Here is a 27,037-nt window from a genome sequence, read left to right on the forward strand (position 1 = left end):
CACGTGCCTGTCACCAGCCTCCGGCTGGGAGGGGGGTGTTACCGGTGCAGTCCCACCTGTTCCAGAGCAAGGATCGCAGGGCCCAGCTGGGGTCAGGAGATAGGTGAGACAGGCGCCAGCCCCGCCTTCCCTTCTGGGGACACAGAGCGCCAGCCTGAGGCCATCTCCCTCCGCCGTCTGGGCTCAGCGCAGCCACTCTGCACTGTCCATGAGGTGGACAGTTCGAGAAGGCCCCCTGCACGCAGGGCCCTGGATGCGCGGTGGGGGCCATGTCTCAGCCCTGGGGCAGCTGCCCTGACTTGGACGGGAACGCGCAGCGTTAACTACAGCCCACCCTCCGGGCGCCCCGACCCCGGCGGGTCCAGCCCCAAGTGGGACACTCGGCCTGCTCACCGGCCTCTTAATCACCGGCCAGTACGGCCCCCCAGCGAAAGTCAGAGTCCCTCAATATGCTTTTCCAGAAATCGCTGTGAAACTCCCCTCAGCCATCAGCCACTTGTGGAGCCGCCAGCTGGAGAGGTGGCGAAGCTCGGAAGGGGTCTCCTGCCCCAGATGAGGGGGGCTGGCGGTCCGGCCCCACCCATGTCCCCACCTCCCATCCAGTCTTCTGACTCGGGGAGGGGGCGGGGGCAATGAATGGCCGGTGGGCGGGGGGCGGCCAGTGCCGACGAGATGCCACGGCTCCCTGGTGCCCAGACGCCCTCCGGGCTGGGTGGATCCTGGGCCAGGACCACCTTCAGAGCCCGACTTGCGATGGGAAAGGGGAAAACTCAGGCTCCGCGCTGGCGGGCTTTCTGCGGGAGCCTTCCTTCCGTGACGTGGAGTAGATCACGGATTCCTCCTTAGCCTGCCCCCCCCCCCACTTCCTGCCACCAGCTCCACAGGACCAGTGGCCACGCGGCTGTGCGGTCCCAGGCCCGGTGCCTCTGGGTACACACGGCGGACAAGGTGGGCTCTGCTGCGGGTCTGGGGTGACGCAGCTGGGCCCACGGCTCACAGAGGTGCCTCTGTCCAGTGGGCCCGGGGCTGTGAGCAGAGAGGGCGGTCTGGGGAACCTGTGGCCAGTGCAGTGACGACAACGATGGCGACCGTGAGCTCAGGGCCTCCCGGGAAGCTTGCTGTTCTTGGTCTCGCCATCCTTCGAGGAGTTGGCAGGGAACCCCAGAGGTCTCTCCAATGTCCCAGAGCAGCTAGGACATTGGTCCCCAAACTTTTTGGCATGAGGGACCGGTTTGGTGGAAGACAATCTTTCCACAGGAGGGGTGGCGGGTGGGGGGACAGGAAATGATGGTTCAGGCAGTAATGCGAGCTCCGGGGGGCATGCTGTGCGGCCCGGCTCCTAACAGGCCGCGGCCGGGCGGTTGGGGACCCCAGAGCTGAGACACCTTCCCTCGAGCGTTAGAGGCAGCGCGGCGCACGCGCCACCGCGCAGAGACTGGAGCCCCGGACCTCGGCTTCTGCCTCCTGGAGGCGCGGACGGAAGATGCTCGCACCGGCCATAGTCGGAGCAGCAGGGAAAATGAGACCTCGTCTGCACCTTCAGGCCTGACAGCTGGCTCCACCCCTCAGACAGGTGAAGGTGCAAAGCCGCCCGGGTAAAAGGGGCGGTGCCAGAGGCCCCGTGCAGCCTGGCGGTGGAAGGTGGGAGCCTCCAGGGCAGCGGGGGGGGGGGGGGGGCGGCGAGACGCGGATGGAGAGATGCACGGAGCCCCGCGTGGATGGAGCGGCGCTGCAGGACAGAGTCCCGAGTGGGCGGAGCCGTGCGGCGTGGACGGGGCCCTGCGGGGGTGAAGCGGGGCCCCGAGGCGCCTACACCACAAACTCCTGAGGGAGCTGGTCTTCTCCGAGCAGGTCCAGGCAGCGGGAGTTCACGGACCTCTTCGGCCCGGGGTCCAGCGCGCGGCGGAGCGGGCAGCTGCGCGGGGCGGGCCGCGGGGCGTCCACGCGGCGGCGGGGCGGGGCCGCGGGGCCGGCTGCCGGCCGGGCCTCCGACACCTGCAGGGAGAGACCACGCGGCCGTCCTGCAGCCGCCTCCCCCTCCCCTCCATTCTCTCCCCTCCCGCTCCCGCCCCCGCTGAACTCCAACCTCCTGCCGCCCACTGGGGCTCCCCCAGGTCTGCCCAGAGCAAGGCCCGGAGCCTCCAGCCCCTCTTCCGCTGCCCCACCTCCCAGGGCCACTGGCTTTGGCCCCCCTCCTGCTCCTGGGGCCGGGGCGCAGCCCCCCAGAGCCCCGCACTCCTGGGGCCCGAGCTGTGACGGCCTTGTCCACCCCGCCCGCTCCTCCTGGGAAGGGGTCGGGGCCGGTGGACGCCCCCCACTGCCCCTGGAGTCTCCCGGGGACCCTCGGGCGGGCCTAGGGCCCCTGACCTGACGGGGCGCGATGCAGAACAGGGAGAGGCCGCCTGGCTCACGTGGGGACCTACCTGGTGCTGGGCCTCAGCGCCCGGGCCCCTCGTGCTCACCAGCGTGACCCGCACTGCAGCCGAGGGCCGCTGGGGAGAGGCTGCGGGGAGGGCGAGGGCACGTGAGCAGGGCCTGGGGACACCCCGCCTGCTCCCTGCAGAGGGCAGCCCACCCCAGGGCCCCAAACTCTGCGATGATACTGGGTGCCTCTGTGGTTCCCGCACCCCTCCTCTCAGGCCTCGGGGTCACAGAGAGGTGGGCTGTGACCTTGGCCTCCTGCCTGCAGGTCATCTGGATCCCCAGACTATCACGCGTGTTTCCCACGTGAGGTGTCGGAGCCCTTTTGAGGAGCGATGGTTTCCGTGGGCGACCCGGGCTCCTCCCCTTAGGTGGTCCCTGCCTGTCCCAGCCTTCTCCCCCGCAGGTCCCCCTGGTCCCCCCACCACACCACCCTGTCCTTCTGCACGGGGGGCTGCTTTAGTTGTCCAAGAGCTCTGACGTCTAATCAAAGCAGGCGCTTACTGGGCAAACGCCATCTTATCATTATCGCTCATACCAGATAGCAGACCACACACTTGGGCAAAACCTCCGAGATGGAGACCAATCTGTCCTTTATCGCTCAGAACGTAAAAGTGGACACGGCAGGCTGACCAAAACCACCTGACACTGTGTGATTCTGGGTGACCTTGGGTGACCCTGAATGACTCTGGTTGGCCCTAGGTGATCTTGGGTGACTCTAGGTGACCCTGGGTAGCACTGGGTGACCCTGAATGCCTCTGGGTGGCCTTGGGTGATGCTGGGTGACCCTGCATAACCTTGGGTGACTCTAGGTGGACCTGGGTGGCCAGGCCCTGAGGCTGGTTCCCACAGTTACCCATTGCATCCACTCTCAAAGACGCTGCAGGTGCTCAGGGAATAGCAGAGCCTGCATAAACCTTCCCGGGGTGACAAGGAACCACTTCAGGGCCTCCACTCTCAGACCTACTGCGGAGGCATCCCTGAGGACAAGGAGCTCATGCTAAGCCGGGTGGGTGCTTGGTCCTAGAATGGCTCATAAGTGGCTGACTGTCATGTGACTTCTACCGACCCGCGGGTAGCAGGAGAGAAACCTAACTGAGCGCTTTCCGATGGGACGTTACATGAGGGATGCTGGCCAGACCAGGCTCCCTGGGAGTTACCAGCTGCAGGAGGACTGAAGGGCCGCCACCCACCACGTCTTGCAGGGAGGGCCCTGTCCTCCCTTCTCTGCTCCCAGGCCCTGTGGCAGAGGGGACCCTGTTACACAGGGTCCCCAAGAATCAGGGTCACGAGCACCCCAGCCTCTCCCGGCACCCACAGCAATGACCCAGCCGGCATCTAGCCAAGCAGCACACACCTTCCCCCTGGTCCCGGGTGTCACCTTCAGGCCCACCTCTGCCACCGCCAACTGTGCCACGGCTGCTCTGGCTGGTGCTGGAGCTGCTGGGCGGCTCCTCCCCGTGGAGCGCTGCAGCCCCGACGACGGGCTCATCCACCGACATCTCCCCGGGCTCCACGGGCCCCGCCAGCTGGGAGTTGGCCTCGATGCCCGACGGGTGGGAGCTGCAGTGGCTGCCAGACGAGAGGAGTGAGAGGCGGTGTGGAGGACGCCAGCCTCCGTCCCCACCGTCCCCGCTGCCAGGGGAGCCGGGGGACGCCCTGCTGGCCGGGTCCAGGTCCAGCTCCAGCTCCAGCACGCCGCTGACACAGGCCTCCCGGTAGCACTTCTTCTCTGTGCAGGGGGAGGGAGAGGGCGCCGGGGTAAGAACAGAGCTGGAGAGGAGCCGCAAGTGGCCGACAGAGGCCCAGCGGTCCGGCTCACTGCCAGGCCCAGGAAGATGCAGAGTCGGGGGAGGGGAGAGCCACGCAGAGGTCAGGGCCCCGAATGCCCGCTGTCACAGCCCAGGCCCCCAGGTGGCGTCTGTCTCCAGCAGCCAGTCGACTCCTGTAAAGCTCGTGTGCTCGCGGCCCTAGGGCTCTCAGGTCTCAGTGCGAGGGACCCCTAGCAGCCCCCGCAGGCCGGTGTGCACACATGTCCGCACAGCCCCTCCTTGCTCGCACACGCGCGCACGGCCCCTCCTTGCTCGCACACGCGCGCACGGCCCCTCCTTGCTCGCACACGCGCGCACGGCCCCTCCTTGCTCGCACACGCGCGCACGGCCCCTCCTTGCTCACACATGCATGCGTGCGTTGCCAGGGCCTCCAGGAGCCGCCTGGGGGTTACTGCAGCCCTCGCCTCGCCTCCCCCCCGGCCTCCATCTTTAGAATGAGGCCCCAGGAGAGCTGGAGGAGTGGGGTCGCCACCGCCCCCTTGCCAACCCCCCGCTGGGAAAACAGGGTGCGATGCGGGCTGCTGCACCCAGAGCGTCCGGCCTAGACCACAGAGGAGGGGTGCGGAGGGGACGGCCCCACCTTGGGCCTCCTCCAGCCGCCGCAGCCGCTGCAGCGCGGGCTGCAGGGTCAGGTGCAGCTGGTGGCTGGTGCTGAGCAGCTGTAGCAGGTGACGGGAATGCTGGGAGCTGCCCGTGCGGTATACCAGCTTCCGGGCCGCGGGCAGCCCGTCCGGCCAGAGCTCGAACTTCTTGCCCTGAGCAGAGAGGAGACGCGATGTGACGTACCGAGAAAGCCAGAGGACAGCATCAGCCAGGCCCTCTGCTGGGGGCTCCCCTGTTTCTGTCCCGCCACCAGATTTCTCCTGGGGGTGCGGGTGGGGGAGGGGCCTCAGGGCAGCTGTAACTCCGCGCCCACCGCGCTGGGCTGGGGGAGGCGGACCCCGTGGGCCCACGGCCCTCTTGGGCCCTCGAGTCCAGCCTGCACCCAGGGCCCACCGTCCCTACCACCTGCCCGGCGCCAGGCTCGGCCCAGGGCGTCTGGATGGAGCGCGACCGCGGCCTCCTCCTCGCCCCCCTTTATTGTCCCCACCCAGGGGCCAGAAGTTCTCCTGGTGCCGAGAGCCAGGACGCCCAGCCTGGCGGGAGGGCACTTCCGGGGGGCGGGGCCGCCTCCACGCGGGACACCCCCCAGGCCTCAGGCTTTGCCTGCACCTCGTGGGCCATGACATGCCTGCTCAACGTCCTGAAGGACAAGCGTCTGCCAGGCTCCCCCTGGGCTCCCGGGAGCCAAGACGCCCCCGCCCCCAGCTCTGACCCCATCAGACACGCACCAGAAAGGCCAGCTTCCCGATGTGGCGCCAGGGGAAGTCGTAGAGCAGCTGTGGAGCGTGGTTCACCTCCTGCAAGACAGCAGGGCCCCGTGCCCAGGGCCGGCCGGAGGGAAGCAGCAAGGCCAGCCCCCGGGGCCGGGCGGAGGGGCCTTAAGGAGAAAGAGGAGGGGGAGGAAGAAGAGGAGGGCCCCCCGCCGGTCACCTGGTAGACCTGCACTCCCCCGAGGGTCAGTCCCAGGACAATGGTCGGTCGGTCCTCCTTCTTATCCTGCGGGGACACAGACGCTGGCAGGTCTACAGCCCCGGGCCTGGGGCTGTGGCCCCCCTCGCAGACCCTCCCTGGTGGACCAGGGGTGCCTGAGGGCTGAGGTGGGGTCCCCGGGCCTCTCCCATCCCCCCTCTGATGCTGGCTCGGGGTCCCGGGCCTAGGACCGCCGTGGGGACTCTGTCCTCCTGTCCTGGCTCAGGGTCCTGGCCGCCCCGTGGACCCTTGGGGAGGTGCGTCCCAGGCCTGAACCGCCCTCCCCCACCCGGGCCGCCCAGCCCGCAGCTGGACCTTGTGCAGCCTGAAGAAATGGACGGGCACGTCCTCCAGCCGGCAGGCCTCCCGGATGAAGTGCAGCACGGCCTCCTTGGGGCTCAGGCCCCGCTGCTCGCGGTGGAGGGCGGGCGCGTGCCTGAGGATGTAGGTGCTGCCCCTCTTGGTGATGATCTGAGCGGGAGACGCCAGCCACCTGTCCAGCCTGCGCCCCCCGCTCCCCCTCCAGCCCGGGGGCTCCCCCCGCCCCTGGGGGCGGCGGCCACGATGGAGAGAGGGGCCTCACCCACTGCGGGAAGTAGGCCTGCGGCTCAAAGTAGCGGCCCGAGTGTGCTGGCTCGCGGTGATCGCCCAGGTCGGCCTGCAGCCCGTAGGCAGCCAGCAGGAAGAAGGCCTCCTCCCGGTGGGTGCACTGGGACCGCAGCACCTGCTCCTTCAGGTGGCAGTAGTACAGGTGCCTGGCCGTCCTGTCGCTGGCAGGCGAGCGGGCTCGGGAGGGCTGTCCCCCTGCAGCCCGCGGCCTCCCACCCCGCCAGTCACCTACCCCCGCCTGCCAGGCCCCGTCTCGTCGCCCCAGGGCCCCAGGACCCGCAGGGCCCCGTAGCGGGGGAGGTACAGGTGGATGTGCTGCCGCCCCGGCTGCTGCTGAGAAGCCAGGTGAGCCTGACTTCGGGCAGGGCTCCCGGGACCCAGGACTCGGCAGACCTGGCTTATAGCCTCTCATTCCCAAGAGAGGGGCCCCTTTCTTCTGCTAACTTCCCAACACACACACAGGGAGCGGGGCCCCTGGGAAGAACAAGTTCAGATCTTCTAACACTACCAGCAGCGACTGGCCCCGTAGCACGGGGCAGCCACGCTCCCTCCCCGCAACCTGCCTGTTCTCCCCTCGGAGACTTTTCCAGAACCTTCCCCCCCACCAGCTCTCTGCCTGGGGAGGCTTGCGGGGACCCCGGCCCGCTTGCACCTGCTCAGGGGATTCCTGGGACACGGGCCCCGCGAACCCGTCCCCGGTCTGGGGTAACTCAGTTCCCGGGGCACCCCAGGGTCTGTATTTTCCCACATGCTCTGGTGGGGTTCTCTCGGGAAAGTAGCCCCAGGAGCTCTGAAGGAGGCCCTCCAGGTGTGCCAGCCTGGGGCCCTTTCCCACCCGGGGGGGGCACCAGCTGCTGGGCGTGCAGGAGGATGGCCCCCACTCACAGGGGAATCCGCAGACCCTCCGACACACACCTGGGAAAAACCCCACCCTAGGGCATAAAAATGCCTGTGTTTGAAACACTCCTGTTTCTGCCCTAGTCTTTACCTGTTGGTTAATTAAAAAGAACGGCTGCGCCTCTACCCCCCCCCCCAAGCAACAGCGATGCCGCACCCTGACAGGTGGTCGCCCTTCCGGGAACGTGCCAGAGAAGCAGCGAGCAGTTTTACCCGATAAGCCTTCCGTTTTCCACGTAGTACTGCACCCTGAGGAAGGCCACGAAGGGGGCGCCGGGCCTGCCGCCTCCCTGGGGGTGGGAGGGTGGAGAGAAGGCGGTGCTGAGACCTGGGGGGAGGGGGCTGACCCCCGGCTGGCGCTCAGGAGGGCGCGTCACCTCCGTCACTTCAGACCCAGCCCGAGGTCGCAGCCCAGGCCTGCACTGCGGGGCAGTCCGTGATTTCATGTCACGTCGTTAAAAGGAAGAGCTGAGCAAACGTCCGAGCACTCAAGGGCGTGCACCTGCCCCCGCGTGGCTGGCTTCCCGGCGCCTGGCAGACTCCGCACCGGGGACCTGGGGTGGGGCGCGGACCCCCCCGGGGGCCCCTCCACCCCGCCCTCCCGCCTGGCCGTTTAGCTCACTCTATGCGTATCTCTCTTCCAGTCCTTTGAGAAGTATTTGCTGAGCTTCTGCTCCAAATCCATGAAGACGTGCTCGCTGTCTACAAGAGAAGCAGGGCCTGGAGCCGAGCGCCTATGCGCGCCTCCTGGGGGTGGCGGGCTGAAGGAGCGCGTCTCCTGACGTCCAGGCTTTATCGGGTGGTTTCCAAAGTGTGGAATCCTTAGATGCTGAAACCTAGACCCTGACATCGCGAGGGCACTGGCGCTGGCACTTGACGGCGGCGCGACCGTCAGCCCCTCTCCCAGCTGCAGCCTGAGTCCTTCGGAACCGGAAAGGGCTGTAAACCTGGGACCAAGCGCCCCAACGTCAAGTCAACCACCAGGTTAACGTGGTCACGCTGGGAATGGTCACGGGGGGCCCTTCTTTCCAAATTCTACGCCCTGTGTTTTCGGACTGTTAGGACCACGTGTTTCCTTTGCAAGCTGGAGGAAAATGAGATTATTCTAGAGAGGGGCGTGGGGCGGGCCGGCCTCCCTCCGTCACTGTCGGGCGCAGCTCCAGAACCGCTGACTCTCGGGGCCTCGGCTGCGCCCCCTGCAGGCCCCTCTCTGGGGACAGCAGGACAGCCTGACCCCTCCCACCCCGCCTCAGGAGGGGTGGGCCTTTGGGCTTGGGACCCTGAGCCAACCCCCCCATCCACATCCTCGTGTCCTCAACACCTCGGCGGTTATCTATGCTCACTTCGCAGAGGAGAAAACCGGGCCTTGCAGAGGCTTGGAAACACACCAGCCACACAGCTAATAAAACCCTGGTAGGGGTCCCGGGGTAACCCCCTCCCCACCCCCAGGCCAAGGACCCTCGAAGCCCGGGGTCAGCAAAGGAGGGCCCCGGGCCAAGCAGAGCACGGCCAGCCTCCTCCGTCTACATAACGTCTGTAGCCGCTTTCGTGCCGCAGAGCCGGAGACGCTCACTATCTGGCCCTGTACAGGAAGCGAGCCCACCTCTGCTCTGAGCAAGCACTGCTTTTCATTCATCTAGACCACGCTCTCTGGCCGGGAGGCTCCCCCGGGGTGGTCGGAGCGCACAGGCTTAGCCATCGCACGCCGTCTGACCTCGGCGGTGCTGATAAAGGATCGGGGTTTTGTCTAAGGAGCCCGCGTGTGGGAACAGGAGTGAAAAGCCAAGCCTGCCTTGCAAGGGGCTGCAAGGGCCCTTTTTCGCATACGATGATCTAAATCACCTTCCTGCTCCTTCCAACCTCCCCACCAAATTCACGATAAAGAATAGAAAGAAACAAACCACCTTCAGCTTAAGTTCAAGCTCTAGAAGAAAAGTCCCCACAGCGTCACTAACCTAGACGACAAAGGCACTAGAAATGGATCGAATGTGTTGTTTCTCAAAGTCCCCCACCAGCCCCCCAGCCGCAGCCCACCCACTGGACGTGGGCTCCCAGCACCGCCCACCTGAACCCACGGGCCCATCTTGCACCACTAGAAGTAGGGCCCCGACGTGGTGTGTGGTGTCTGGTGACGGACACGCCAAGGCCCGCCGTGCGGCACGTGTGATGCTGTCCCACCCAGAAGGCTGAGCGGAGTGACTGGACGGTCCAGCCCACTTCCGGGACGGGGAGGCGTGGGGAGGGGGCCAGCTTAGGCGGTGCCGGGAGGAAATGGGATCCTAAAGCGTGGGGTGGCCAGTGGGACGGTGGCCGCACTGGCCTCAGCAAGCCACTGGCATGAAAACGGGGAGGGGTGTCAGGAGCCGCACGTGTCCCCAGATTCTTATGTTGGAGCCCAAAGCCCCAGGACCTCACAATGTGACTGTATTTAGAGCTGGGCCTTCTAAGAGGTGATTAAGCTAAAATGAGGTCATTAGGGTGGATCCTGATCCGGCGGGACTGGTGTCCACATAAGAAGAGGAGCTCAGACACAGATCTGCACAGAGGGACGGCCACGTGAGTTCAAGGGGAGAAGACGGCCAAGTACACGCCGAGGAGAGAGGCCTCAGGAGGAACGGCCCCACTGACCCCAGGATCTCAGACCTCTAGCCTCCAGACTGCGAGAAAACAGGTTTCTGTCGTTTAAGCCGTCTGGTCTGAGGCCCCTGTTACCTGAGGCCCGAGCGGGCTGCCCAGAGGCTGCTCCTGACCCTGAGAGGTTTAGGGACAAGGTGACAAAAACACAACGCGGGGACGGTACGTGGGTCCTTATTCTTACAAAACAGCTATAAAAAGACATTTCCGAAACAACTGGGAAATTTAAGTATCAAGCGGATATTAACTAATATCAAGAAATTGTTCATTCTCTTGGGTGTACAAATGGCATTGTGGCTATTTAAGAAAATATTTTCCTTCAAGAGATATGTAAAGAGTATTTGGGGGTGGAATACCATGAAGACTGGGACTTATTTTAAATCATCAGCAAAACATTCAGGGGTCAATGGAGCAGCTGTGGCAAAAGGTTGCCAACTGCCACATGCTGTTTTCTCTACTTTCACGGATGTCCGAAAATTCTCAAAATACTTCTTCAGTAAAAGGAGCATTGCATCGCTCCTCTATCCTGCAGGGCTACCAGGCCAGGGGCTGGCTGCGTGCCCCTCCGTCCTTGGCAGAGGGAAACTGGGGTGGGCCCGAGCCCTCCTAGCTCCGGTGGCCGGCCTGCCACCCCTCCCCCGATGTCCCTCTATTATTTTACTGCCGGTGGCCGGGCTTCCGGCCCGTCCTCAGTCCGCGTCTGGAGCCCCCAACCTGCCCACCCACTGAGTCTGAGTCCGCCTGCACGTCCCACACCCAGACCCCAGCGGGGCCTTGGAGGGTCAGGTGGTGGCGGCACCGCACCTCGAGCCCTGGCGGGGGGACCCGAGGGCTGGCGGCTGTCCTGGACCAGAGAGGCCCGGAGTGGCGCACGCCCTCAGCTAAGCCACCTCCAGATGCTCTAGAGGCCCAGTCCCCAAGCGACAAAGCTCGGGAGGAAGAGGGTACCACTGAACCCAACCACCGCCTCCCAGGGGTAGGGCCCCCCGCCCCGAGCCTGCAAACCCCCTCCCCTCAGGGCTCCGGGTCTCAGCGAGTCCCCGCATGACGTCACCACGTGTGTGCGTCCCCTCTCTCTGCTTTACCGCCCACGTGTGCCCGCTCCCACACCATGAGGCCTGTGCCGCGAAGCGAGCGGTCCCGCCACCTACCCCGGCCCCCCGCTCAGCCTCCACCAGGCCCCCCAGGACCCTCTCTGGAACGATGGGGACTTCACTTCCCTGAAGTGGGAAACTTCCAGAACAAGACGACAGACTTGTTGAGGAACGAGCAACGGCCACCCCCTCCTCCGCCAAACGACTCAAGCTGCTCAGAAGAGCTCGCGGCCTGATTGGTCGTCCGCGAGGACCGGACACAAGGCGGCAGCGCGTCCAACGGCTGAGACGGCGATTCTGGACAAAACCGTAAACGGGGTCAAAGCCACCCATTACCCGAGCTTTCCCTGCAAACCGGGAAAAGTCCACTAACGTTAAAATTTAACCCAACGCTGCTACTCTGGGACGTGAACCCCATGCTGGGCGCCGGGGCCCCTGCCTGCAGCACCCTCTTACCGATGCCCCCGATTCTGTCCGGGGCCCGGACCCGGGGAGCGATTCCCTGACAGACAGGAGAAAAGGCGGTTGTCTTGAGCTCTACCACCTCCCCCGGGCCAGGCTGGGGGTCCCACACGGGACGCCCCAAGTCCACGCCAGGGGGCGCACGGCCGGGCCTAAGGGCAGGAATTCCCGTCGGGACCTTGACCTGTGACCCCACCTCATCCCCCTTCTCCTCCCTGCTCGGTCCGCGCCTCCCTCCCCGCCCCACAAGCCCCTAGGCACTCGGCCACCAGAAGTCCCAGGGCTCGGCTCTCAGCGCGCGAAACGACAAGCTCCAAAGAGAGCCTGGCGAGGACGGGAGTCGCACCAGTGACAAGCCCGGGGCCTCCATCTCTGTGCTCGGGGCCCGGAGCGGTCAGGCGGCCCAAGCACGGAACCTTCTCTGCGGCCGGGGCCGAGGGAACCCACGTGGGACGGAGGCCTGGGCCATCACGCGGGAGCCACCGCGGGATCGTTTCCCTCGGAGAAACGCTTACGCATCTGCAGGACACGCTGCACGGACGGCCGAGGGAGAGGCCGGTCCTCAGAGCCCATGTCCCCATGGGGTCTCCCCATCTCACTCGGCCCCCACCTGGACGCCTGCCTGGGCGGAGCGGGCTGGGGACCCAGGCGGAGGGGCAAGCTCCCCTGCTCCACCCTGCGCTCGTCCACTCGGCGGGGGGCCTGGAGGGAGCCTGGGACGGGGGCACAGGGCGGCCGCCCCGCCTCAACCAGGGGTCCACGCAGGCTCCATCTGACCCACGGCTCTGAACTGGGGCCTGCACACCGGCAGGGCCCGGGGCTTCCAGAAAGCGAGCTTCCAGCCTGCTCACCCCCTCTCTCCCCAGGAGGGGAGTGTGCAAGTGTATATGTGTGTGTGTGTGTGCGTGTGTGCACCAGCGTGAGAACATGTAAATACGCGTGTGTGCCTGTAAGCGTGAGCGAGCATGTGAGGGTATGAGCGTGTCGGCAGGTGTGTGGTATGTAAGCGCGCACGTGTGAACGTGTACGTACGTAAATGTGTGAGACGGTGTGTGCTTGAGTGTGGTAATGCGTTTGTGTATTTTGTGTGTGCGTGGATGCTTGAACACGTACATGTGTGCCTGAGAGTGCATGTGTGAACGTGTATGTAAATATTTGCATGTGTGAGCACGCGTGCGCGCGCCTGTGCTCCGGTGCAGTGAGGGGGAATTGCCCAGAGACCCTGGTGCCCTCGGAACACGTGGGCACCAGGCGGCGCCAGGCGGAGGCCCGGGGTCTCCTTCAGACTCAGCCCCAAGCACCCGCCCTCCCTGCCCTGGGAGGGGCCTGAGGGCCCGGGGGGGGGTCGGGCGACGCTTGCTTACTTCTTATCACACTGAGGCCAAAGAAGTGGGCTTCTCTGATGCCGGCCAGGTCGCACACCTGCTGGAAGAGCTCGTGCCCGGCGGCCTGCACCTGCGAGAGAGATGGGAGGTGCTCTGGGCGCCGAGCAGGGCGACCCCTGGAAGAGGAGGGAGTCCAAGGGAGGGTCCACCGAGCCGAGCTGGTGGGCGGGGGGTCTGGCTCGGCGGGCTGCCCGCTCAGCAGAGTCAGGGCTCGGGGTCCCTGGTCTCTCCGCAGGCCGACGGCTAGAAGCCCCCCCCACGCGGAAGGCCGCCTGTGAGAGGGTGGGACCCTCACGAGGGCGGGGGCGGCGCGCCCGGCCTCAGGACAGGAGGCTGCTCCCTCCAAGGACGGGGTGCGGGGGGCTCCGTACCCCCAGGAACCCCGCCGGGCTCTCTCCTTCCCCTAAGCCAGCATCACTAGGCGACTCCTAAGAGCGGGGCTGGCGTCTGGCACCCCTGAAAGGGGCGTGTGCTGCAGGGGAGGCCCACGTCTCCCCACGCCCCACTTCCGCCACAGCAGCCGTCCTGTCCCACAGGGACCTCCGGCCGGGCTTCAGGGCCCGGGCCGTCCCAGCGCCGTCTCCTCCCCGGCCGGCGCGGCTCCCACGCGGCCCCGGTCCTGGCTGTGCGTCCACGCCTGCCCGAGTGAGGCCTCTCCTCCGTCGCTGTGTGTACACGGAGGGGCGGGCTCTCTCCCTCAGCACGACTATTGGCCGGTCAGCTTTCCATCTTCCACAAATGCCTCACTACACGCTCAGATTCCCGGTGGCCTCACGAACGCCACGTTTTCGCGCCTTGTTGCTTTGGCTCCAGACTCAAGGAAGGCCCCACCCGCGACCTTTCCCGGACGTTGATTTGTCGGGCACACAGGGTCCTCCATCCCGTAGCCGACGCATCTCCCTGGTGGCTCTGGTCCTCCGTCCTCTGTGCTTCCTGGGCCGGTGGTTGGTCCCCACAGACCTGCGCTGCCACCTGGCGCCCGTGTCCGTGTGCCTGAGGCCGGCTGGAGGCTTGGGTTCACCGAATGGAGACCCATTTACCGGGGGCAGCCGAGGGGCTGGAGTGCGACGGCCCAGGCAGCCTGCGGACGCTGGTCGCGGGCGGAGCTCTCGTGACTCTGGGAGTCCCGCTGCTTAGCGGTCAGTGCCCGGGAGGCCGGCCTTGGCGTTGTCCACCTGATCTGGTGAGGGGCCACCCCTCCGCCTGCCATGACCGTGACGCATGCTCGCAGCAGGGCTCTTCCCAGCCCACGGCTTCCGAATGCTTGGTGTGAAGACGCACGCGGTTCAGTTCAAGACGGGGTCCCCCCTCGCTGCTAGCCCGGTGCACACACCCCGGAAGTAACGTGGCTCCGCTGGCTCCGAGTTGCAGGGCCAGGAGGGCGAGGCCGCAGGCGCTGGAGGCTGGCTCCGTCGGCCCCGTCGCAGCCGAGATCCACGTCTCCATCTAGAGCGTTCAGCTCTGCTCTGGCGGCACAGTCCTCCAGGAAGACCTTCCCGTGAATTTCACCGAGGAACCAGGCTCACATAGGGCAGGGCCAATGCCCCAGGACCTCCCCTCACCGCCCCCCGCCCCGCCCCAGGTCCCCTTGCTGCACCCTCCCCGTGGCATAAGGCACCTCTAAGGACACAGCGAACCCCCGGAAAGCCCATCGATCAGCTCCAGCGTCTCATCGCTGGACAGGTACGCCGGGGCTTGGGGGCCTTGACTCCAGTGCAGAAGCGTGTCCCTGAGCAGAGGAGAAATTCCCAGGACACAGGCACGACGTGCCCAGGAGCCATGGGGCATCTCAGACCCCTCCCGCCCCCTCCCAAAGGCAGCCCCAAACCGGCCCCGCAGGGACCAGGGATCGTCGCCAGGCCCCTCCCACTTCGGGTGCCGCGTTGTCAGAAACCACAGTTATCCTTCAGTGAGGTCACCCGCCTCCGGCAGCGGCCAGCCAACTTTCTAGGCGCTTTCCGTTGCCTCCCAACTCAACTAAGACAGGCAGACAAGGTGAGAGGAGGAGGAGAGACAGACACAGAGATTCCACCTTCCTCTGATTGGGCCCTGGACAGCCCGAGCGTCCGCGATGGCCGAACACGTGAGACAGACATTTCCACGCGGACGTTAGCTTCCCGAGTTCTCCATCCCCCTCGCACCCTGCACCCCGTGCTCCCAGAAAGCAGATGCAGAAACAGGAACTTATTTCTCACAGTCAGCAACGTCCATCAGGAACACCGCCTTCACAGGCTCCAAAGCACCCGCCCCCCGCCGCCCTGGCTCTGCTCCCTGCGGGCCGGGGGCTACACCTGCAGCGAGAGTGCAGACAGGCTCTGGGACCAGGTGGCCTGGGCCTCGGTTTCCCGTCCGTGAGACCAGACCCACGGGGGGCAGGGCCCTGGCTGCGTGTGGAAAGGGCTAAGGGGGGGGCAGAGCTGGACACGCGGGGGCAGCGCTTAGCGCAGCAGGGGCTGCTCCGGGCCGAGACGGGGAAGAGAGGCCTCGACCTCAGCTCAGACGCGCCCAGAAGGGCCGCTGCAACCGACCTCCAGAGACCGCCTGGCACCGGAGGACTCAGGCCACTTCACTTCCTCTCGGGCAACTGGAATGAGGTGGAAAGACGTCAAAATCCCGGCTGGAAGCGACCCGGCCCTGCACTGACCCACTAGACGCCCCGTGTCCCGAGGGCCGGAGCTGGGGCGCGGGCAGCCCCAGCAGCTGACTCTGAGTTGCCGTGGGGCACAGCAGCGGGCCCACGGCACGGCCGGCTTGTCTGGCGTGTCCCCGCGGGTGTCTGTGCTCAGGCCAGGCCCCACGTACCCCGACAGCTGCTGTACAGAGACGGGCTCCCCTCCCCGGTTCACTGTACCCCCGCGCCCCGGAAGTCCCGTCGGGGAGGGTGTCCGTGGGCCTGGGAGCCCCTGTGCGGGGCCAGCGCGCAGCCCCTCTCTCATTCTGGGCGCTCCTCCACAGGGACGGAGGAGCCGGCTGACACAGGTCGCCCCGAAGACGTCTGCGTGGCAACCGCTGTCCCCGGCGCGGCCGGGGGCCTTGGGAAGGCGGCGAAGGCGAGCTCTGTCCCCAGGGGTGCACTGTCCTCACAGACGAAGGGTCGTTCACAGCTGGGCACGTGCCACCTCTCTGATGAGGTTTCTTAGCTAATGGCTCTGACTTCAAGCAGCCGCATTGACTGGTGGGAGTTTGCAGGAGACACACGCTTCCTAAAGAGAGCCCCCATCCTGTACCTGCACCTGGGTGTCATCCTGCATGTGGAGTGAACCCACGGATTCCTAAGCGACGGTTCACATCCCCCCTGAAAGGACAGCCTGGGTCGTGTGGCCATTGGGCGGAGGCCACGCAGCATCTCTCAGGGACACTGTCGAGCAAACTCCCGCTCCGCTGTCCCCCAGCCCAGCGCTTAGGGGCTGCCCTTCCCGGGGAAGGCGGGGGCCACCTTCTTGGGAGGACAGACCCGCGGCCCCGCCCCTCCAGGCAGGACCTCGCGGTCACCCGCAGACAATGTGTGGGCGGCCAGGTCTGAATCTGGTTCCCTCAGCAGCTTTTGTGTTTACTCCAGGCCGAGGATGCGGCTGCCCTCAGATCCACCCCCACCCGGGTCACGGGAAGAGGCTCCAGAAGGGATGGGCCCCTCGGAACAAAGTCAGCCCACGCGGGCGCCGGACGCTGTGGACTGTGCCTGGCCTGGGCCACAGCCGGGGGCTACAGACCGAGAGGGACACACACTGTGTAAAGGAGGCCAGAGCCAGCGTCCGCTTCTCTAAGCTGGGGGGCCGTGGTGCGATGGGAACTCAGCGCGGTCCCAGAGGGCGGGACCGCCGGCTGCCTGGCCCCACGTGGCCCCCGCGGCCACCCTCACACACGGCCTGGCTGGCCCCCTGCTGTCGCCCACCCGGCTCTCCTCCGCACTCACCCCCACGACCAGCCGCAGCCGCTCCCGCGTGGGGAGCCGCACCAGAACGGCCCTGTGCTCCGAGGGCATCTCGCCGTCCCAGGGCCACTTCCGCCAGCCGCACGCGGGGTCGCAGGGCCAGGCGCCCTCCATCCCCTCCTGCGGGAGAGAACTCGTCAGGGGCGCCGCACCGGAGGGACGGGACCACGTGTCACCGCGTGTGGGCCCTCTTCCACCGGCCGGACGCAGGTGCGTCCCTGCACCCCCAGACTCACCCGGCTCCGGGCTTCCTGGGGACAGGCACCCTGAGCTCCTGGCTGGGAAACCGCCCGCGGTGGAGCCAGGCCAAGGTCCAGGGTCATAAATAGCCGGCTACGTGCAGGTTGATTGGAATGCAAATAAACAACGCGCGCCAGGCTGGCACCGCCCGCCTCCAGCTAAGCCGACTCCCGCATGTACCACCTTCTCCTTTTCAGGGACCGAGAGCAGGGCCACCCGGGGCCCAGGGCACAGACCCCGAAGCCAGGGCTGCCGTGGAGGGCCCCGGAGGAGCTGCAGGGGCGCCGCAGGCAGGAGGCGGCCCGGGTCCCCACCGCAGCCCCTCCCGCTCGCGTCTGGAAGTGAATCCCGAGGTAGCAGATGAGGTAGCAGACACCGGTCCCCAAACAAGGTCTCCCTGAAGGCCCGCTCTGATCCGTTCGGGCCGAGGCCACAGCCTCCTGCCGGGCCCTGAGCCGGTGAACTGCTGAGCTCGTGAGCTCTGACCCGCGGGGAAGAGCAGAGCTAAAGGGTGGGGCCCCTGTAGCCCCCTGAGCGCGGTTTCTGCTCCCACAGGCCGACCAGCACTCCCGTGTTTCCGTTATGGGGTGAGCCTGGAAGGGTCCCGAGCTGTCCCCCTTTGAGAGGGACTCCAAGAGGCTTTTATCTGACAAACACAGGAAGCTCCTCGAGGGGCAGCTGGGCAGGTCCCAGGGAGCTCGGTTCCCGCTGTCCCTATGTCTGGCCCTACGGGGCTGGAAGGTGGGGAGCACAGTGGAGAGAAGGGGACCTCGTCCTGGCTCTATCTGCCTGTGATCCCCGCCCAGCTGTACGGGTCACACGTGAAGCTGAAGAGGCTGCTGCCGTCTCTTTTTCTCTCCAGGGTGAATGCAAAATGATTCTCTTCCGAGATGTGTGTGTCCTTTTTACCGGCAACTTAATGATTTTTAAAATGGCCAAAGAGCCTGAAAACAGATGCTATATCCCGTGATCCCCTGCACGTGCACCCTGATTGCTCAATTCACTGGCCGAGATGTCCTGTGACCCACTGACGAGAGGTCCCTGGCGCTCCTGCTATAAGGAGCAAATGGAGGACGTGAGGTGACTGGGCAGCTGCACAAAGTGTGGGCACGCACGCACACACACACAGAGGAACCCCGAGGTGGTGTGGACGGAGGGACACAGAAGTGGGGCTTCTCCGGAGGAAGGTGTCAGGGACGGACTTCAGCCCCCGCTGGGCAGTCAATGATCCACAGCCAAGATGCTCTGCCCCAGGTGGGGGCAGAGCTGCTCCTCTGACCAGCACTGGGTGATGACGGTGCCTCACTTACCTGTTCGGTGCTGGCCGTGTCGTAGGTGACATTTGGCAAAGGACCTCCAAACACCTCCAGTGATGAAAAGGAAAAGAAAGACTGCTTCTTGTTGAAAAATGCTCCACCTTGCATCACGTATCAGGTGTCAGGGCAGGGGGTGCACTTCCTGGAGAGGCTGCAGAGGGTCTGCACCAGGTGCCCCGGGGCCCCCTCCTACCAGCCAGGGACCCCTGTCCTCTGGCTTCTCAGTAAGGTGGGAGTGAGATAAACACACTTCAAACACTCGTGTCTTCAGCAAACATCATTCTCAATGGTGAAAAACTGAAAGCATTTCCTTTAAGATCAGGAGCAAGACAAGGATGTCCACTCTCACCACTCTTATTCAACATAGTTTTGGAAGTCCCAGCCATGGCAATCAGAGAAAAAAAAAGAAGTAAAGGAATACAAATTGGAAAAGAAGAAGTAAAACTGTCACTGTTTGCAGATGACATGATGCTATGCATAGAGAATCCTAAAGATGCCACCAGAAAATGACTAGAGCTAATCCATGTATTTGGTAAAGTTGCAGGATACAAAATTAATGCACAGAAATCTCTTGAATTCCTATACACTAACAATGAAAGATCAGAAAGAGAAATTAAGGAAACAATCCCATTCACCACTGCAACAAAAAGAATAAAATACCTAGGAATAAACCTACCAAAGGAGGTAAAAGACCTGTACTCAGAAAACTGTAAGACACTGATGAAAGAAATCAAAGATGACACAAACAGATGGAGAGATATACCATGTTCTTGGAATGGAAGAATCAGTACTGTGAAAATGACTATACTACCCAAAGCAATCTACAGATTCAATGCAAGCCCTATCAAATTACCAATGGCACTTTTTACAGAAGTAGAACAAAAAAAAAAAAACCTTAAAATTTGTATGGAGACACAAAAGACCCTGAAGAGCCAAAGCAATCTTGAGGGAAAAAAACGGAGCTGGAGGAATCAGGCTCCCTGACTTCAGACTATACTACAAAGCTACAGTAATCAAGACAGTATGGTACTGGCACAAAAACAGAAATACAGATCAGTGGAACAGGATAGAGAGCCCAGACATAAACCCACACACCTATGGTCAACTAATCTATGACAAAGGAGTCAAGGATATACAGTGGAGAAAAGACAATCTCTTCAATAAGTGGTGCTGGGAAAACTGGACAGCTACATGTAAAAGAATGACATTAGAACACTCCCTAACACCATACGTGAAAATAAACTCAAAATGGATTAGAGACCTAAATGTAAGACCGGACACTATAAAACTCTTAGAGGAAAACATAGGCAGAACAGTCTATGACATAAATCACAGCAAGATCTTTTTTGACCCACCTCCCAGAGTAATGGAAATAAAAACAAAAATAAACAAATGGGACCTAATGAAACTTAAAAGCTTTTGCACAGCAAAAAAAAACTATAAATAAGACGAGAAGACAACCCAGAATGGGAGAAAATATTTGCTAACGAATCAACAGACAAAGGGTTAATCTCCAAAATTTATAAACAGCTCACGCAGCTCAATATTTTAAAAAAACAGACAACCCAATCCAAAAATGGGCAGAAGACCTAAATAGAAATTTCTCCAAAGAAGACATGCAGATGGCCAAGAGGCACATGAAAAGCTGCTCAACATCACTAATTATTAGAGAAATGCAAATCAAAAACTACAATGAGGTATCACCTCACACCAGTTAGGATGGGCATCATCAGAAAATCTACCAACAACAAATGCTGGAGAGGGTGTGGAGAAAACGGACTTGCACTGTTGGTGGGAATGTAAATTGATACAGCCACTATGGAGAACAGTACGGAGGTTCCGTAAAAAACTAAAAATGGAACTATCATATGACCCAGCAATCCTAGTACTGGGCATATACCCTGAGAAAACCATAATTCAAAAAGACACATGCACCCCAATGTTCATTGCAGCTCTATTTACAATAGCCAGGTCATGGAAGCAACCTAAATGCCCATCGACAGATGAATGGATAAAGAAGATGTGGTACATATATACAATGGAATATTACTCAACCATAAAAAGGAACAAAATTGGGTCATTTGTAGAGACGTGGATGGAGCTAGAGGCTGTCATACAGAGTGAAGTAAGTCAGGAAGAGAAAAACAAAAATTGTATATTAACGCATATATGTGGAGCCTAGAAAAATGGTACAGATGAACCGGTTTGCAGGGCAGAAAGTGACACAGATGTAGAGAACAAACATATGGACACCAAGGGGGGAAAGCGGGGGGTGGGATGAATTGGGAGATTGGGATTGACATATATACACTAACAGATATAAAATAGATAACTAATAAGAACCTGCTGTATTTTAAAAAATAAAATAAAATTCAAAACAAAAAACCACTCGTGTCTTCTGAGCTGGGTGGGTGCTCAGGTGGGAAGCGGCCACCTGCTGAGAGTCTGTGGTTCTGGGTCTGGGGGGAGGGCCGCCCCTGCACTGGGCCCTCCTGAGGGCCGTTGCCCCGGGGGTCCCTTCTCTGTGCAGCCTGCCTTTCTCTGGATGATGGTCTTTGTCCTCTAGCATGAGATGGACCTGCCAAGAATGTTCTAGAAATGAAGCTTCTGAACCATAAGCCCGTAAAGAACAGTTGTCACAAAAGAACGCAGGAAAACCATTCAGCAATAAAAGGGAGCAGAGTACTGACTGGTACGTGGACAAATGTCACACTGTCATGCCGACCCAAAGAACACATCTTAAAGGATTCCGTGAAATGTCCAGAAGGGGCAATACCCACAGAGACAGGAAGCAGGTGTGCGACGCCTGGGGGGAAGGAGCCTGCACACGGCGTGGGGACGCGCCACAGTCAGACGGTGGGGGCTGCACAGTCGTAAGTTTACCAAAACTCACTCAGTTGTTCACTGAAAATGAATGTATTTTACAGGATGTAAATGCTACCTCAATAAGGCTACTAAAATACATATTATAAAATAGTAGAAAACCACAAAAAGTCATTCAATCGATGGCACGGAATGCGATGCAACCATCTGCCGGAAATGCCACTTCCAACAGGTGTGTGTGTGCGTGTGCGCGTGCGAGTGCCCTGACGACAGGCTCTCCTGCACCGTCAGTACCGCGTGTGGACGCTTCCCCGTGTGCCTCGCCTGACCTTTACGGACGGAGCCAGTTCTGATGGTCGCAATGGCCCATTTGAGGGACAGGGAATCTGCGTTCAGGGGGTCGAGCTGCTTAGTTAGGTCGGGGTGGGGCCCGCTTGCCTTCCGCCCCCCTGCTACGCCCACGTGCACTTTGCCCGCTCCCCTCTGGTGCGCTTCCGGCCTGACCCATCCGGGTACCGCGGGCCTCTCACTGCCGGGGCCTCTCCCGTTGCGGAGCACAGGCTCCGGACGCGCAGGCGCAGCGGCCACGGCTCACGGGCCCAGCCGCTCCGCGGCACGTGGGATCTTCCCGGACCGGGGCACGAACCCGCGTCCCCAGCATCGGCGGGCGGACTCTCAACCACTGCGCCACCAGGGAAGCCCTCACACGGCTTCTTAAAGTGCTTCTTTTATTCTCAGCTTTCCTGAAAAGCCGGTTGGCCAGATGCAGCGGGTTTTGCGCATCTTACCCGTAGGGAACGTGAGGCACTGAGAAGCCAAGGGCTGTGCAGGGCCCCTGGCTCCAGCGTCTCTAAGACGCCCCCGAGTCACGTGACAAGCACTCATTCTCACGGGCACGTCCAGGGGGACTCCCGCACTCGGGAATGACAGACGCCAGCGTCTGGGGAGGCGCAGGGTCTGCCTGCCGTCGGGAGTTGCAGGTGGGTGCGGTGCGCTGGGGGGTCCCCGATGTGCCTCTGCTGGGCGACGGGAGCAGAGGACCCTCACAGCGCCAGCCCGGTGACGGAGACACTGGAGGGGGCCCCCCGCGGGTGTCCAGGGCCCCGGTGCCTGTGGGGCTGGGAAGAGCCGGCCCAGAGGAGAGGCTAGGCGGCTGGAGCGCTGCCTGCTGCCCACGCGGGCGGGCCGTGCTGCGTCAGCCGCCCGCTCCACCTCTTGACCTCCATTAAAACCCAGGGCCCAAGAGCGGGGTGCGGGGCGGCGTGCGCTCCCATCGTCCACCCCTTCGGTGCTCCAGCTGCTTTTCCTCCAGCTGACCTCTGGCCAGGGGTCCAAGGCGACGCCCTGCGGGGAGTAGCTCCTGGCAAGCTCCTCATTTCCCAACAGTAAGCGCTGGCAGCCCGCCACCCTGCCACGCAGTTGGAAGCAGGGCTCCTGGGCTCACCTGCCACCCACAGGCCTCACAGGGCACATCGCAGGGCGCCTCCGGGCCCTACTCTCAGGGACACGATGGTGACAAAGAAAGGAAGGGGGCCAAGGGAGCGCGTTAGCGGACACAGTGAGACGAGGGCCAGGCCCACCACGGCTACAGGAGCACCGGGCCCCCGGCCGCTGGGGAGGGACCTCCCGGCACACACCGGAGACCGCTGCCCCCAGGCTGTGCTCCGATGGCCCCTCTCACGCAACTCTCTAAAACCAAGCCACCCAGTAACTCGCCCTGGCACCGCAGCTCCTGCCCGGTCCCCCAGTCCAGCCGGGGAGCTGCTGTGAGCGAGGCGACCTGCTTCTGGTCTCATTCCTTGGGCCCTGACGCCAGTGCGACAAAGCTCCCGAGTCAGCTGCCCGTTTGTGGGACACGCGTTTTTAGCGTCCACGCAGCTCTCAGGAAGAGGGGGCACAAAAACGAGAACTTGGGGCAGAGACGCGTACCTCAAGGATGTGTGCCCTTTGCGTGTGTTCCAACAGAATGGCTTCTATTTCAGAGAAATGAATCATAGCGAACAAAACTCTATGAAGTCAGAAAATTAGCCAACTTAGTTGAACAAGAAATTAAATAAATGAATTAACCCGAGATGAACAAGAAATTAAATAAATGAATTAACCCGAACAGTAAAGGCATCTGAGAAGCACGGCGGGAAGGACCGTGAAACTGTCAGATCGTGGGAGGGGCTGCCCTGTCCCCGCGTCCCTGGGCACAGAGATGGATCTGGAAGAATTTGCTGAGACATGGGAACACATAAGGGCCGACCGTGTGGGGTGTGGACATGGCTGGGGCCCGTTTGGGTCCCGGAGCTCGGAGTCAGCAGGTATGGACGCCCACGCTAGGACGGGGCCTGGCAGCAGGAAGTCCGCCGGCGCCCGGCCCCCAGGGGGACACACATGGAGGCAGCAGAGAGAAACAGCTCTGTCCAGTTAAACCCGAGCCCTTCCCAGTCTTTAATGTAAATCAACTCATGTGTTACGTGTGAGGCTTTATTTTCAAGACTCCCTAAGCCAGGGTCTCCCACACTTGCCCTGAAGCCCTGTGGAGGGCATGAGGGCAGGGGGTGCCCGAGGACCTTCCCCCCAAGCAGCAGGTGAAGAGGGGGCCAGCCGGCAGCCCCAGAAAGGACTACGGTGGCTGGTGAGGTCAGCTGGCTCACATGTTCAATTTGCCTTGGCAAGATTTGAAGGAAACTTCTATTTCAGTCCTCTGCTTCTTCCCCCGGGAAACAGCCTGTCCCAGGACCACCAACCCCTACGGACGTCAGATTAAAACAAGCCTGTCACCCTGCAGCTGCCAGCATCCCCGGGCCCGGAACGGAGCTGAGTAGGGAACAGCGGAGCGATGCGTGTAGCAAAGATTCCTTAAATCTGCACGCGGGGCTGGGACGCGCGCAGTGTTTGTGCTTCACGAGTGACCGCTGGATTAAGAGAGCCCGAGGCAGAAAATGCTCACAGCGTGGCCCTGAGCGCACTGCCCCTTCCCTGGGCTGCAGGAAGACGAGGCCCGCGGGAAGGCGGGGCGTGGGTGCGGGTGCGTGAGGCGCCCCGCGTCAGCAAGGTCCCCCGGAAACAGACTGCGCTTGCCCCGCCCCCAGGAAACGCTCCCCCGCCACCGGAGCCACACCCTCCGTCTGCGCCGGCGCACAGCCCCGCAGAAACAAAGCAGCTTCCCAGGACCCGGCTCTGCAAGGCAGCGGGACACGAGGTCTCGACCTGAGCGGCAGCCCCTGGGCCAGCGCCTCGTTTCTCCCCGTCTGAGGGGGAGCAGGGCCCCTGCGACGGGGTGGCGCCCGCCACAAGGTCGAGGCGAGCTCACTCCTGACAAGGGCTTGAGTCCACGGAAAGGAGGAGGTGCGAGCGGCCCCATGAGATTACGCCTCCGTGGCTCCCACCTCTGTCACAGGGCTGACTTGGGGGACGGTCACCCTCTGGCAGAGACCACGGCCATGCGCTGATCACGCGCAGGCGGGGCTGCAGAGCGGCCTCTGATCTCAGGGGGCTGGATGCTAGGGCTGGGAGTGAGGCCACACCTAAGGTCCCTCTGGGCAGGGGGCTGGGGACGGGGCCCTGTCCTCCCGGGACCCACGCACACACGGCTGTGGTCAGCGGGTGCCTGTGAATGAACGCAGGGAACCCCGCGTGTTGGGGAAAGCCTGTGGGGTCCGGGGGGGACGGCAGGCGTGGGCTCCGAGGCTGGGCGGGGTGCTGAGGAAGCTGATGTGAGGCCGAGGCAGGAAGCCTGTCCTGGAGGACGCTTGTCATTTGCAGTGACTCCAGCGAAGGTTTCGAGTCTTCTGCAGAGAACAAGGGACATGTGGCCCGGCCCTAAAGACCATGACAATGGGGTGTGGGAAATGCAGCGGGGCTGCAGCTGCTGCACCAAACCTGCTCCGTGACCTTCCGTGGCTCCCAGCCGCCCAGCGCCCCTCCACCTCCAGACCCCACCTCCCCAGAACAGCGGATCACTCGAAATCTCCGCCTGGCGGGCTGGATGGGGGGTAACTTTGAACATCGGGTTAGAATGTAAAGGTCACATCGGTTAAGAAGAGGGCTCCCTGCCGTTAGGGGTGAACCTCGCCCCCAGCCGGGGCGGGGCCCCAGTCCTGGATGGAGCCTGTCCCGCTGTGCTCAGGTGCCCTCCTGTCATCCTCCCCAAACCCCCCACCTCCTGCTCAGGCCCCGGCCTCTGCCCCGCCCCCAGTCTTCCTGCAGCTGCCTCGCACCTCCCCGCCCCTCTCCCCCGCCCCAAGCTGGGACTGTGTTATTTCAGAGGAGCGGGTGCTGGGGGGCCTGCCCGTCCCAGCATCTCCGGTCACGGTCCCCTGAGACGCCCTGGAGCACACCCCCACCCCCATTTTCCATCTCACCCCTGCATTCCCACCACTGGTTTGGGTCTCATCTCACCTCTGACCGTGAGAGCTGCTTCCCAGAGCGCTGGAGGCGCACACCAGCGGGGCTCCTGCCAGGAAGCGAGGCGGGGAACCCTAAGCCCAACCCCTCTGAGGCACCGGACGGGAGAGCTCGGGCCGGCGCGGGGGTGCAGCCCTGAGGCCCTCAGTTACCTTCCCCTAATGCCGGCTCTCCTCGGGCCACGTCACTCAAAGGAGTGAAGCAAGACACTGTCCTCATACCCCCTCCATTCTGGTAGGGTCTCCCCTGCGGATGGCGGCCCCGTCACCCCCTGGGGCCCTCCACCCGTCCTGCACAGGGCTTTAAATTGTGCACCCAGTGCACAGACTTGGAAACTGGAACGGGGCAGGGAGCGTGGGTCACACACTGACGGAGGGGGTTGGCGGCGGACAGAATTCGGTGTTTGCAGAAACCGCCCCCGCCGCCGCGGGACGGCAGGGCTGGGGTGTCCCTGGGGAGAGCTGGCTCTGAGTCACGCTGAGGGGCCCCCCCATCTCATGACAGGCTGTTGCTCCCATTGCAGGGATAAGAGCACCGAGGCTGGAGGCGCCCGGAGCCTGTCCAAAGGCCGCAGCTGTTACTCGCTGGGGCAACTGGGGCCCGTTCCAGCTGGGGACGCGGTTCTGCCGCTCTGCTGCGGTCACCAGGTCCCAAAGGACGCCAGAGGACCCCTGGGGCTGCCCTGAAGCAACCCTCAGCCTCGTTCTGGGGCAGCCCAGGACTCAGCCCGTTACTACAGCTGGGCAGCGGCCCCACCCCCAGCTCCCATTTCCGCCTTCTGCCCAGAGAGCACGTTCTCAGATTTCCGCACCCCCCCCCCCCGCCAGCCTCCTCTCTGTGCTGAGCTTGCCATCACTGTGAACTTAGGAATCAGGGCCCCCCACCCCCAACACGCCCAGAAGAACGAAGTCAGCTATGCACAGGTGGCAGTTGGCCCGGACGTGTGGAGCGGAGGACAAGGGCTTCGGGGAGCGGCTCAGCACCCGCGCCTGCAGCCCTGGCCAGCGGACGGCCGCGCACGCAGCTCAGCTGCAGGAGCTCCTGCCCTCGACCCCACCTAGCAAAGCTTACCGCTTCCCCGTTGTGAGTGCTCCAAACCAAGGCGCCTGCGATCTATTTGTCTGTCTGCTGCTGGGTGACTCGCTTCTGCCCCTCGAGGCCCGCCTGCCAGCTCTTCTGGGTAAGCGCCTAGCCTCGCTAGGGGCTCACGCCCTCCCACTGCTCTGACGCATGGGACGCTGCAGCTGCAGCTCAGCAGAAAGACACGCTTTTTTTTTTGCGGTACGTGGGCCTCTCACTGCTGTGGCCCCTCCCGTTGCGGAGCGCAGGATCCGGACGCGCAGGCGCAGCGGCCACGGCTCACGGGCCCAGCCGCTCCGCGGCACGTGGGATCCTCCCGGACCGGGGCACGAACCCGTGTCCCCTG

The 27,037-nt window shown here is 63.1% G+C and overlaps 1 protein-coding gene across 1 annotated transcript; it reads right to left on the reverse strand.

The window, feature by feature from the left end:
• Positions 1–1,809: 1,809 nt before the first annotated feature.
• Positions 1,810–26,881, reverse strand: FRMD1 (FERM domain containing 1). Its single transcript, XM_067011205.1, has 13 exons — positions 26,683–26,881; positions 16,820–16,957; positions 12,886–12,976; positions 7,954–8,033; positions 7,545–7,621; positions 6,409–6,595; positions 6,141–6,296; positions 5,787–5,852; positions 5,585–5,653; positions 4,834–5,008; positions 3,779–4,153; positions 2,412–2,503; positions 1,810–1,995 (listed from the first exon to the last, which is right to left on the reverse strand). Exons 2-13 carry the CDS (start codon positions 16,949–16,951, stop codon positions 1,810–1,812), a joined length of 1,686 nt encoding a protein of 561 aa, XP_066867306.1. The 5' UTR covers positions 16,952–16,957; positions 26,683–26,881.
• Positions 26,882–27,037: the final 156 nt, after the last annotated feature.

The sequence above is a fragment of the Kogia breviceps genome, chromosome 13 (assembly GCF_026419965.1).
Source record: "Kogia breviceps isolate mKogBre1 chromosome 13, mKogBre1 haplotype 1, whole genome shotgun sequence".
NCBI lineage: Eukaryota > Metazoa > Chordata > Mammalia > Artiodactyla > Physeteridae > Kogia > Kogia breviceps.